Source organism: Morone saxatilis, unplaced genomic scaffold (genome assembly GCF_004916995.1).
Source record: "Morone saxatilis isolate NCDOM2014 unplaced genomic scaffold, NCSU_SB_2.0 Contig5, whole genome shotgun sequence".
NCBI lineage: Eukaryota > Metazoa > Chordata > Actinopteri > Moronidae > Morone > Morone saxatilis.
In genome coordinates this window covers 13,694,627-13,708,388 of record NW_023340095.1, presented here as the reverse complement: position 1 = coordinate 13,708,388, position 13,762 = coordinate 13,694,627, and the positions used below count along the sequence as shown (strand labels likewise).

Below are 13,762 nucleotides of genomic sequence, written 5' to 3'. Positions count from 1 at the left end.
TATTAGCTATAGAAAACTATACTTCTGGTTCACTCACTTTTATAAAGTAATAAATCTCAAAATTAGTCAATATTCCCAGTTTCACATTTTATCCTATCCTATTTTTTTGGAGAATCTGTTGCATGCACTAATCAAGATGGTGGCCACACATACATAACAAAAGCAAACAAGACTTTAAATAATGAAAACCAAAAGCTGCAGAACAATCTTTGCAGTAAATCTTTTGGGCTGTGAAGTGTTAGTGTGAAGTATAACCTTTGTCTCTGTAGTAGTAGTGTGTGTGTGTGTACGTCTGTCAGCTCCACAAAGATCATTAAAACATCATCATCATTATCATTGTTCTTCACATGATGGATTCTGCAGAAGCACAACACACGGAAATTAACATCTCAGCGGGTTTATTTAGGATTTTAGACTTTCCTTTATGACCTGGAATCCATAGTAGTTTGTATCTAAATAAATAAGTTAATAATAACCGTTCTGGGTGGGAAGAGTTGTCCTCTCCCTGTGGCTGCACTCCTGCACTGCTGATTGTATTGTAAGTGTTGTACTGGGTGGCGCCATTGTCATTGTCAACAGACAGTAGACACTCTGCGGTCATGGAGTGATATGTTGATTTCTGAAACCTCAACCCACAGAGTGCAAATGGTGTGTCATTGAAAAGATCTCAGCTTTTGTTTGCCTTTTGAGCTTCTGCAACACACACACACATAAAAAAAAGAAGATAACAGATGCTCAAGATCAATAACTCCTCAAAATGCCAGGGTTATTATCTTTCACAATGACTTCCTGTTTTGTGCACTTTGATTCCTGAAGACAAAATGTCAATACCAGTTGGTGTTGACCTTTTATGAGCACTCCTCACATCCTTACAATGGGAACAGAGAGGATGTAATTATGTATAGGCTGCAATCCATTGTTGAGTGCAACAGGCTACCTTATAATTATATGGACTATGTTATATACTGTATATAGCAAGAAAGTCTTCAATACGGCCATGAGATGTTTTTTTTTTTTTGCTTGTTTGCAAACTTTTGATTCAATACCTTGTGTTCTCTGTGTCACTTTGTCACATCCTACTTTCTACTCAAATTTCCTCATGAAGTTTAAACATGATCATGGAAAACGTTCATACAAGGGATTAAACATGGCACAAGCATGATGAACTGACGGTCATTTTTAGGTCATCTTTAATCATGTGTGGCAACTTGCCAAATTTCATTCAAGGATGTTAAATAATTGATGTCCATTTCAATAAGGATCAGGCTACATTATTGATAGCCTAGAAAAGACTAAGAGATGTGCTTCTATTATGCGCAATATAGTTTAGTCCTTTTTTAAACGGGGAATAAACAATGATGAGACAATATGAGCTGGTAAAAAGATGCTGAATACATATGTAAAGCTGCCTGACTGGTGTGCTAAAGGCCAAGTCAGGAGGCGCTCCTGTAAAAATGCTAATTTGGAATGCGTGATAAACCCGGCTTACGTCTGTGTCCTGTTATTTGGCATCATTTCCGTGCCATTGAACACTGGGAAGAGCCACTATACCAGCTGCTCTGCAGCAGAGGAGAAAACATCCAAATTATTATCAACCAACTGGGCATGACTGTCAAGAACTTGAGTAGCAATAAAAACCATCTATTTCATGAAAGGCTGAAAGAAAATGTATGATAAGAACCGTGTAACTAGAGCTGTTATGAACATTTTGGCACATCCTGATGTTGACTGTGAACTCTGAGATTGTGGAACTATGTTGTGAAATCCTCTCTGACCAATACCTGAACATCTGATGACTTGTGCATTCACCAAAGGAATTTCTTCAACCTTTGAAGCTGTTTTCTACTTGAGCTCCTCTGAACTGACATACAGGGTCACAGTTACTGTTAATGACAAAAATTCACTGGCCATCAGACAACCCCATGAAAAGAATCCTGAATAGACAAGATAATTGCTCACATGACTTCAATTTTTAACAATGAAAATAATCAATTAGAGAAAAAAAAAATGTCCAGCCTCTATGTGACCGTGACTGGAGAGTTTTTTCCTCATTCTGGCTCTGATGCCAGGCAGCTGAATACAGAGACTGTGCTTCACTAATGAGCAGTGACATGCAGCCCCTCTGGCCCATGGTGGGAGAGGACTGCTTCCCTTTCAGGAGAACAATGGGAAGATAGAAGCCTCCCTGGACTGGATGTAGAGGTCCTGCCGCAGAGCTGCCAGAGAAAACTCATCATGCCCTCACTGACAAATGGGCAGAATAAAGGAAAATAACAACATGCACTGAAACAGATCAAAATGAATAATTATAGACTGAACACAAACTGCAAAAGGTTTTTCCAGACTAAAGCATTTAAAAAGAGCATTCCACCAATTTACAGAGGACTACTCTGTGGAAACAGCTTCATGACAATAGGATTCAACTAGATTTAGATAATTTGGATTGTAAAAGTGTTGTCACATCCTGTATATCCATGATATTGTCTGGTCCGGTCTATTCCCAGGTTAGGCTGATCAATACATACAGTGGCATTAGGGGAAACTCAAGCTCGGTTGTGTTAATAAAAGGAACTATGCTGCCATCTTGTGGCGATGAACACACCCTCAATAACTCAGTCGGCACACAAACCTCTGTACTCCCGGACAAGTGAACGCATCACAACGTGGGACAATCAGCACTTTGGGCTGTGAAGGTGTAACAGTGATCCATAGTTGTGAAGGGAGTTTGTTTATAAGGCAGTTCATCTGTCAGTTGTGCCCCCAATGCAGACACAATCAAATTCAAAAGGGGAAAAGAGCGCTGTAGGTCAGATTTCTAACACCTGGGGGCGCTGTAGCTGTTTCCTGTGGTCACCCAGCACAACCTTCACCATCATCCATACGGTTTGATTTTGAATCAACACCTTTAAATCCCCCTTTGACCCACCCCGTGTCCCTCTCTTTCTCTGTAGGGCTGCGACTCGTTTTGTAAGTGTCACTTAATATTATATATATTATATAATAATATATTGATTGATTGATTTAGACAAAAATGTAATCAAGAAGTAGGCTACATAAAAATGCCCCGCAGTTGCACCAAAGCTACCACAATGTGCTGAAAACGGATATAAATCTGATATTTTGACATGCGTAAAATTAAAATGAAGAGGACTAACAGCCAATTTAATGGTGCCCTTTGATGTGTAGTACATGTTCTCCATATGTTGTTAAGTCACGTTATATCTTCCAGATATATGCACACATTGATGAATAACTCCAGAGTGTGTTATGGGATCAAGAGCAGTGGGCCTGTTGGTCACGGTACCTTTCTCTAGTTCTTTTGAGATGCTTTGATGGAAAACTCTCTGCAGACACCCGGGACAGACAGACCTGAACAAATAATGGAGGGTGGACGCGGTGGGGAGTAGTCAGTCTTGAAGCCCTTACTCATTGGTTGCCTCAGACACAGTAGCTCTCCCTCTCACTCTCTCATAAATGCGCTCCCACCACCGACCGTAGCAGATAATCACAGGCCACTGCGAGAGCGACACACCTTCCGCTGATTTTGCCACAGTTTACACGGGGATGCGTTTCGATTCACGGAAAGGTGTCATCAGTCCAAGATTTGAGTCGTGTTTTCAACTTGCAGCTTCGCAATTTGGGGTTTTTTTGCGCATAGGTTACGAGATTGCTCCGCTCCAGCTCGAAGATGACCGGGGTTTTTGAGAACTTAAATACTGATATGCATTCGAACCAGATTACCTCAAGCAGTTACCACAGCTTGCACAAATCGCAGGAGTCCCCGACTCTACCAGTGTCCACGGCGACGGACAGCAGCTATTACAACAGCCAACAGCCTGGCCACTGCGCAGGGTCTCCATTTGGCCAACTCGGCTCTTACCAGTACCACGGCAGCGCCACGAGCACTGTGCCATACAACGCAAAGTCATACGACCTCGGTTTCAACTCATCTTATGGTGCATACAGCTCCTACGGCTCCAACCCCTCTCCTACTCCAGCCGATACAGGTAAGAAAGCTCTTCAGTTGTTCTTTTTAATAGGCTACATTTAAATTCGGTTAATGCACCAAATTTCAAAACTTGCTTATGGCATACAATGTACGAGAAACAAGTTGAATCATGCACAACACATATTTGACCACACAATTTTTATGTGGTCAGAAATGATTGGACACACAGCACAGATGCGCACAAAACATTGATAGTGACTATTCAATTGTTTTATTTTTAAACACAACTCTCAAGCAAGCTTTGACTATTTCTAATTTCTCGGTATTATAATATTACAATATGATAAAAAAAATCTAATGAATCATTAGGTGTAGGCTACACATATTTATTTAAAAACTAAAAACAAAATGCGTAATATCTCAATGCAACCACACAAATGGCCGCGTCCTTCACGCATAACGTCAACAACATTTGAATGTTTCCTCAGAGAAAGAAGAGAGCGAGCCAGAAATCCGGATGGTAAATGGAAAACCAAAGAAGGTCAGAAAACCTCGAACCATTTATTCCAGCTTCCAACTGGCTGCACTTCAACGGAGGTTTCAAAAGACGCAGTATTTGGCTCTACCAGAACGGGCCGAGCTGGCAGCCTCGCTGGGCCTTACGCAAACACAGGTGGGTTCATACACTGTCAAATATCCAATGTGTGTTTAACACTGAAAATAAATTAAAAACTGTCAAATGGGGATTTGAGCCGGGAAATGTATGGCTAATCAATTTTATGCTTGTATCCGTTTCTTTCTCAGGTCAAAATCTGGTTCCAAAACCGCCGCTCCAAGTTCAAGAAGTTATGGAAAAGTGGAGAAATCCCCCCAGAGCAACATGTTGCTTCCAGTGAATCTCCCCCCTGCACGTCTCCGCCAGTTACTGCCTGGGACTTTCCACAGACTCAAAGAATGAACAGTGTCAACTCCAGTTTACCTCAGAGCAGCAGCCCTCCCAACACGCCTTCATCCTTTTTGGCAAACTACTCCTGGTACTCAACCACGAACTCTGCGGCGCATCTGCAGCCTCCTCTGGTCCAGCACCACCACAACTCCGCCATAAGCGCTGGGACGATATTCTGAATAACAAAACAAACAAACATCGGGTTTAAATCGGACGATACTGGTGAAAGCAAACAAAAACAGCAGACAAATGCCAATACCTTGATTTTACAGACCTCGTGTGGGCTCCATGCGAACTTTACACGCAAAAAAAAAGCATCTAGGAGAAGTTAATGGAGCCAGACAGGTTCATGGACCAATGGTAGACACAGATTTCTACAGTTATTTTTGTATTTATTTATTTTGTTTATGTCGAGGGATGAATGAACCACTATTACCCAAAGCAATCACAGCCTGGCACAAGCCTACTTTTACGCGGACGTCACTTTTTTTGCCATTCCTGCAAAATAAAACATTAATCGCAGGACAACCTGTCACAAATGTAGCACAAGTTAACTGTATCGTGCCTTTTTCAACATGACCTCATTTTGTTGTGATAAAAAACAGCTTACCTTCATCCATTCCTCATGGCATTAATTGATTTGAATAAACTGGGGGGTAAGTGTCTGAATCCACGTTTGTAAATATTTTGCCACATCTTTTTTATTTTGTTTTATTTTGATAGCCCATGTCGCTTTGATTTTTTTAATGCTATTGGTGCAAATCTATTAATTAACCACCGTAAGCTACTGATTGTCCTACCCTCTGATTTACCTGTATCACATTTAATTGTATTTTTGTCTTATTTATTTTAGCAGTGCTCCATATATGGCCAGACGTTATTTAAATAAAATGTTTTCTGTGCATATGCATTTCTCTTTTTCCTTCCTAACAACCATTTATGAGTGCATGCGGAGAATTTGTCTTCTTACTTGCTTTAATAACAATGAATACAATGAATAATAACGTGTTTTAAAGCATACAATGAATGCTTGGCGAGTGTGTGAGAGTCAACTGTCTTTAACATCAGCTACAAGACGTCAACATACCTTAGCTTGTTAAATGCTATTACAAATTGAGTGAGCTAAGAAAATAATGGGTCCAGACTGACACAAACATGTTACAGTGATTTATTTAAACTCTATTTAGCTGTATTGTGGTTGTACAAGGCTAAAACTTTCTTTAAAAAGAGCGGATAAACGCACACCTGTAGCTAACTAAACCAATAGCCTGGTTCATTACGATAGCTTATTGATGTGTTGCTTAGCAACCACGTTAGCTTTAATCTAGCGGACGTTTACGTTTAAGGCCAACGTTAGCCGGTGATTAAAAGCCATTTCTTATCTAATAATATGTTGTTTCTCGATTACAAACACATTAAGGTGCTTTCACAAGTGTGGACAAGCTTAAACAAATTCCTCAGCAGTCTCGGGTTAAAAATTATTTTATCCGGCTCCGTCAGCGGGCGATTAGCCGAACCGGGGCTCATTGAGGCGGGCAGAGGGAGACTCAGAGGCCCGGGGCTCAGGCTCGGTGGAGGGGAGGAGGAGCGAGGAGGAAGGAGGAGGAGGAGGGGGAGAGGGGGGGGAGGAGGCAACCAACAAACAACACGCCTATGGCATGCGAGAGGGGAAGATGAGGGTGGGTATGAATGAGCACCAAAGCACAGACTCTGTGGAGTCGGAGAGCTGCATTTCCAGACGTTTTATGAACTCAGCCTAACAAGAGAAAAAGAGAGGGAACATAGGTCCAAGACAGCCTGGAGCTACAACATCATTGGAAACATTTCTCCACGTCTCCAACGATAAAGATCCTGATCTCCGAAGACGAGCAGATTGACCTACATTATTTACTTGGCTCATGTAAGGCCTGCAGGCTACATGGAAAAACACAAGGCACACGTCCAGAAAAAGTAAAAATGTACTGCAGCCAGGAAGGCCTGTTTTGATTTTCATTTTAATTTAAGCTCTTTTATTAAGGGTTATTTCTGAACATATCAAGATAATAAGATAGATAGATAGATAGGATAGATAGATAGATAGATAGATAGATAGATAAGATAGATAATAGATAGAGATAGATAGAATAGTAGGTGGTAGTGTGGTGTGTGTGTGTGGGGGGGTTATTATTAATACACAGTCACATCACTTAGTTCTCATTCATGATCATCACTGTCTATCCCACACGCTTCCCTTCAAACGACCACGGGCCATAAAGTGGGATCGTTTCCTTGTACATAATTAGGACTGCAGCTTGTCAGCGGTTGCTTGCTGTATCTCCATGATGGAGCCTCCTCCCTGGAGCTGACAGGAGCAGATCCCATGCATGCTGCAAAAAAAAAACAACAACAACAACACATCACATCTGCATGGATCCGGGCCCATACCTTTCGTGTGGGGCCATTTGATTCGATTTGTAATGTCCAGAGAGTGTAAGTGCATGTATCACTGCACTATGGGTTGAAATTACACAATATTAACCTGTATTTCTCCTAGATATTCACTTCTGCCTTATAGGCCTTCACCAGCTGTACATATTTATGAATATAATACTTATATAGGCACTATTTTATCGATTTCTTTCCAATACAAAATAACATAAAATAAAGGGATTTCCGAAATGTGTTCTGTTGCTCCAGAGCTACTGTGCTGTATACTTTTGCATTTCTCTAGGCAACTTGTAAATGCCATACCCCCTTTCCTAATTTATACCCTGATCTGTAATTTCAACCGCATTTGCTCTGGTTTGAGCATTCTGGCTTTCAAATCTGAAAGCCTGCAATTACTATATAATTCTTCGCAATTTTAGATGTCCTAATATGGGGTATTATTTTTTACACAAGACAATTTCCTGCTATTTCAAGCATCAACATTGTCAAAGTCCTATGTACATAATAAATGGGAATATCAATGCATAGTTTTTAGCCTAACATCTTGACTCAACGATAATTATATCCGTGTGGAGCCTACGCAGAATTAGGCTGAATTGCATGGTAACTGCTGCTTTAAATTTTAAAAAATTACTCATAATTTCCCCCAAAGATTACCAAGATCTCGAGTGCACAATGTCATCAGCGTAATGAGGAGTAAACATTTATGCTAATAATCTACATTTTTTTCCCCATCAGCTATAAAGAGAGGGAAATAAAGCAGACATTTTCAGTCATATTCTGAACTCTGCTGCTATAAGCTTAGACCAACACATGGGACACATTTTGTGGGATTTAAGCGCTCATCTTTTGTGTGTCTGTGCTGCATCTGCCTCCATGCTGATGTCTGGGGATCCTGTGTGGGAGCTCGCCTCTTCCTTTTCAAGCCGATAGGTGCGTATTAAAAAACGTTATTTCTGAAATATTCGTTTAAAAAAAAAGAAGCAGCAGCGTGGCGACTGAGTGTATTTGAGATCATTAAAAAAAACAGGAAATATGAGTTGATTCTCGGTGCAGGCACAATTTATCAATTTCTTTTTTTATTTCCACGCCTGCAGTATTTATTTATTTTTATTCTCAGTCATATCGGTGAATGCTGCTGATTCTTTGATGATTTTATAAAACTATTTTCAAAGACAGGTTCCTTAAGAGTAAAGATCTTTTTTAAACATTTTTACACTGTAACTTTAGTTAAAATAAAATAAAGAAAAGAAAAAAGCAACCAAAGAGCTGGAAAAAAGTCAGAAAATCTGTTCACACCGAGAGGAAATGTAAGGAATGGGAGACACACAAGTTCTCCTTTAATTCAGTCGCTGCTCTCATTACTCTTACATTGTGCTTTGCTAATTTTGAAGCCTCTTCGCATTGACAACTCGGTGATGTACACCTGCAAGCAATTTGGCAGCCTTATACATAGGCTAAGTCTAAGGGAACAGTGACGAAATGGCAGCTCACCTATTTCGCTTTTTTTCTCTCTCTCTCTCTCTCTATTGCAGCAGCAAATTTCTTTCAGAGCACTATCTCTTTTGTCAGCGCAGAAAGATCCTCCTTGCGGGGAAAAAAAATGCTCATAATTACCTCAGAGATAGGAAACTGCATTAGAATAAATAAGGGCGAAATTACTGTAATTATGCTGGGTTTGATGGGCTCAGCTTGTATAATCAAGGGGAGAATACAGCGAAATAACACTGACCCTCTTGGATGTGCAGCTGCGCCTTTCTAGGGGCTAGGTAGGCAGATTTATGTTCGCTACAGAAGCAGCAGCACAATTCATATTATTTCTTAATGGTATCGACATATACATAGCCCTGTTCTACTTATGTAGGCTTGTTCACAAAGGACTGCATATGTTCTGAGTTTTTTGTATTAAAACAACAATGGAGACAGAGCAGAGAGGATGTTACAAGGAGCAGACAGTGTAGATGAACTAGGACAGAGATTATTTTTCTTTTTAGTTCCTCCGAAGCTATAAGACAGTTTAAAGTGTGGCACTACTGGCCTATAAGGATAAAACGGCGTCAGCATTCATAAGACAACAACAGCAACAACAACAACAACAACAACAACAACAAATAATAATAAGAAGAATAGTAATAATAAACCATTATGATGGTCTGAAACATTAAATAAATTATAAATTAAGTTATGATGGGATGTATACCTCTTTGGACTCATGCTGGCCTCTTTGTACAATTTTAATAAAATGTGTCATTATAATTGAAAAAAACCTGTATATATATATATATATATATATATATATACACACACATATATGTATATATATATGTGTATATATATATATATATATATATATCGCGCGTTTACAATTAATTTCCTTTTTTAATTATTTGGTTCCTCTCAGGCACAAAACATTAACATGTCAGAAAATGTTTTTTCATCTTGTTTTTTTCTCTCCATATTCTTCTATTTTATTATTATTATTTTAGTAGCATAATCAGCAGTTTTAATAGTGTTTGAATGGACATATAATTTCTGCCTCAAGGGCAAGTTTAGTTTCTTTTTTAAATCATCGTGAGGGAGATAAAAGCAAACACAAAACGCATTTGTTCTTTTAGAATTTATATCTAACCAAAACTAGTGGCAATTTAACACATTTTACGATACAAAAAAACAACCCCAAAAGGCTTACTGCAAGATTGCGTAACTCGAGTAAATGAATAAAGTGTGAACCCCGAACAAGAAGGCCTTTGAACTTTTCCACTTTCACTGATCTCTAATCCGCCTTGTGTCGTTTGCTCATCCAGTCTTTTTTTTTGCAGCACCTGCCTCTTGCGCAATTATTCACTTAACACACACACAATTGATCTCTTCCATTGACGGCGGAAAATGGGGATTGTCGGAAGACAAATAGAAGGAAGATTATCTTTAAGAAAAAAGCTGAAAAGAAATAAGCGATGTTGTTGAATGAATCGAGGTCTCCCGCACCGCCGACGGTTAAATCACAATCATATGAATGATGCAGCTCATATCGGACAAAGGATCCCCAGCGGTTCTCCAACCTGTGTTCCCCTTTTATTGTAGTATTCTCCATTTAAAGTGTAAAAATGTATCTGAACCACATGTAAAGATATTTCAGTGTAGCTTGCACATAGAGACTCTTATTTTTTGTTTTAAGATGCACCATCAGATTTCCATTTTTCAGGGTCACTCCAGAGGTTTGACAACATCTGCAACCACGTGAGCAATGCGGCACAAACCCCATGTAGTCTGAATGCTACAACACGACCATAAATCTAAATGACGAGCCTTTTTTTGCAGCTCAACACAAACGCACTCACGTGGTGTCTGCTACAATAACCAACATGATACTGCTTTGTGTCAGCTCGCATTAAACGTGCACCATGCTGAAGCCTTTCTTTCCACAGGAGAGGAGGTGAGAGGGAGGGAGGTTGAATCAGACACCTTTCTTGACATAATTTAAATCATTATTTTACTGCTTTTGAAACTTTGCACATTCTGTACATAAACTTCAGAAACAGATAAATAAATTAAAGTGATCAATACAAAACTAAATATTTTCTATGTTGACTAAACACATCTCGACGAATACAGAAAGCCTAAAACCCTGTTTCACAGCGTATCCAGTACAGCACAAAAACAAATCTGAAAATTATGTACAAAATACAGTGACAAAATGAGCTGCTCACCCTCGGGATATTTTTTTTTTCTAAAGCAGCAAAATTGTCAGGCCTTTTACATTTTTCACATAACATCGGGGGGCACGGCATAGAAAAGCTTTGCTTGCGTTAGTGCAGCATTAACAACACAGTGTTGTTATTTCAAACACACTTACAAAGTGAACACAGACCGACCTCAACAGAAAGAAAACAACTCATCAGAATAATTTAACTTAAATAACAAACACATATAAACAACATAGTAGTAAGTTGAGGCTTCGCACAATATGCTCTGGTTGAATGTACTGTAAGCATAATGGCCTGGTGGTTGCTAGTGGGATTTATGAATCGTTATTATTTGGTTAAAGAGACACCCCTATGGCCTAATCGACCATTAACTGTTAATGAATGCAGATTGATTTTTGGGTCATCATCACATTGGGCCCGACATCTGGTGTAAACAAACACGTGTTTTCTTATAAACAGAATAACTCACACAAATATGATTTAAAAATAATAATAATAATAATAATAGAAACTGACACAAAAGTGATAAACAGCAGCCAATAAAAGGATCCATTTGTCGACGGTTTCCGCTGACTGTCATGGACTTGTTGCCCTTGGGCGCATTGCGTGCCTTGTCAGTCTTTCAATCCCTTGCTTGCCGTCATCCTTGCGTGAGGAGGCCACTGTGTCAGCTGGCGGCGTGCGGCAGCAGACTCACTCCGGGGTTCTCGTTGTTGTGTGTTATCAGTGCTGGGCCGCGCTGAGCGGCTGCAGGCCCCCTTCAACATCCTGATACACGAGCCATGGCAGAGTCGAGGGCTGAGGTCTCTGTTCACATGAGCTGTGACTGTTGCATAGACTCTTGGTGTGTGGTTGGATACCATGAGGTGTAGCTGGGAATGTAAGATCCGGTTGTCCCCACTGAAGTCTTCACGGTGGTCGGCGAGCTCCAGACAGGTGCCACCGAGGGAGAACCGCTCGACAGTCCGCGGCCAGTGGCCAAAGCATTGGCGTCAATTGTGCCACCGCCTTGCTTCATCAGTTTCTTGAATTTAGACCTTTTATTCTGAAACCAAATCTTCACCTGGAGAGACAAAGGAAGTCATCAGGATTAGAAAGTAGAAAAATAAAGTTGAAGAGTAGACTGAAGGACAGTTTTAAAATAATTACGCACGTTTTACGCACGCAGCAGGTTTAATCATACAAAGGAAAACAATAGAATATTAATATCCTGCTTTCCTTTATGATATTATCGTATTAAGATGTAATTGATAATAAGACATAAATGACAGCAAATAATATTCAGATAAAAAAACCATTGAACATGATGTTATTGTTTGATGAATGTTGTTTCCATATGAAGTGCAGCCTAAATAACAACAACGACGACGACAATAATAATAGGCTAATAATAATAATAATAATAATAATAATAATAATAATAATAATAAAGTAGAATAACATTGACATTGAAAAGGTGTGAAAGTGTCCAGTGGTGCTGCTGCAGAGTGAAGCTATGTGTGAGGGGCGTTCAGGGACTTGCCTGTGTCTGGGTGAGACCAAGCGACGCTGCCAGCTCAGCTCTCTCCGGTAACGCCAAATATTGAGTTTGTTGAAATCTCCTGTTCAGAGCTTGAAGTTGTAAACTCGAATAGATAGTCCTTGGTTTTCTAATCTTTTTCCCTTTCCCGTTGAATCGCACCTCTCCGCCTTCGACCACTGTGTTTTTCTCTGCTTCTGGCGCTGAGGGAGACAGAAAAGAGCAAGAAAAAAAAAATGAGGAGGCAGTTGTAGCCAACAGTGCTGCGCAGCTATGAATACTCCAGCGCAAGTTTTACAGGCTGTACTTTAGGTATAATTACCCTTAATTGCATACATTGTTTATAGCGTTACGCAATAGCCTAAATAATTACCAAGCCTAATTCCAACATCTGGGTCGCCTTTTCGATGCAGCGGGGACTGTACTACAGTAGAAAGCCGTGCCAAACACAGAAAGTCGATATATTTAAGATCCAAAGATGCTGTTGCACACTTACCTGCATCCTCTAACCGCGTCTGTGTGAGCGCCGAGCTGTTTTGGTAGGTCTGTACTGTGCTGAGATATGGACTGGTGGAATGGCTGCCGACGGAGTTCACGTATGGATAACCCAAAGATCTGGGGAACGACGAGGCTGGGCTGTAGCTGTCGTGCTGCGTATGACCTGCAGAATGTAAACAGTGCATGGGATAGTGTCCGTGAGACATGGAGGAAGGCGACATTTGTTGACTCGAGGGTCCAAACTCCATGAAAACGGTTTTTCCTGAGGCAGGGCTATTAAGACTTTCTGGAATTGTAGTCATTGTCATCTCTTCTTGCGGTTCCCCTTGTCCTGCTTTTGTTGTTTTCCTTCTATGATCTCAGTGAAGGATGAGTCCCAATTTAAGCCGAACTGATTTTTTCTCTTTCCATTCATAAGAAAATGTAGTTTGTGCCTGTGAAAAGTCCCAGGTATGATGCTGTGGACCAAGACAAACTCGCTCAAAGGTTTGAATCTCGGACTCATGAATATTCATCGAAGACTGTCGCTGATTGGTCCACTCTCTCCAAGAGGGAAGCCGATTGGCGACGCTGGGGCTGGGTCCGAAGAACCTGATAAATTCAAGGAAAACCACAAAACCTAATATTTCCCCTTGACGCGTCAAGATTCACTATATTATTATTATTATTATTATTATTATTATTATTATTATTATTATTATTATTATTATGATGATGAT

The 13,762-nt window shown here is 40.1% G+C and overlaps 2 protein-coding genes across 3 annotated transcripts; one reads left to right on the top strand and one right to left on the bottom strand.

Moving 5' to 3' along the window:
* The first annotated feature begins 3,513 nt into the window (after nt 1–3,513).
* dlx2a (distal-less homeobox 2a) lies at nt 3,514–5,753 on the top strand. Its single transcript, XM_035676792.1, has 3 exons — nt 3,514–4,007; nt 4,438–4,622; nt 4,754–5,753. The coding sequence occupies exons 1-3, from the start codon at nt 3,689–3,691 to the stop codon at nt 5,072–5,074; spliced, it is 825 nt and encodes a 274-aa protein (XP_035532685.1). The 5' UTR covers nt 3,514–3,688; the 3' UTR covers nt 5,075–5,753.
* Nucleotides 5,754–10,855: 5,102 nt separating this feature from the next.
* dlx1a (distal-less homeobox 1a) lies at nt 10,856–13,351 on the bottom strand. Of its 2 annotated transcripts, XM_035676806.1 has the most exons (3): nt 13,042–13,351; nt 12,549–12,748; nt 10,856–12,089 (listed from the first exon to the last, which is right to left on the bottom strand). In XM_035676806.1, the coding sequence occupies exons 1-3, from the start codon at nt 13,349–13,351 to the stop codon at nt 11,838–11,840; spliced, it is 762 nt and encodes a 253-aa protein (XP_035532699.1). In that variant the 3' UTR covers nt 10,856–11,837. The 2 variants fall into 2 exon arrangements, with proteins under 2 accessions (XP_035532699.1, XP_035532700.1); XM_035676807.1 differs by lacking the exon at nt 12,549–12,748 and having other exon boundaries at nt 11,989–12,089.
* Between the last annotated feature and the right edge of the window lie 411 nt (nt 13,352–13,762).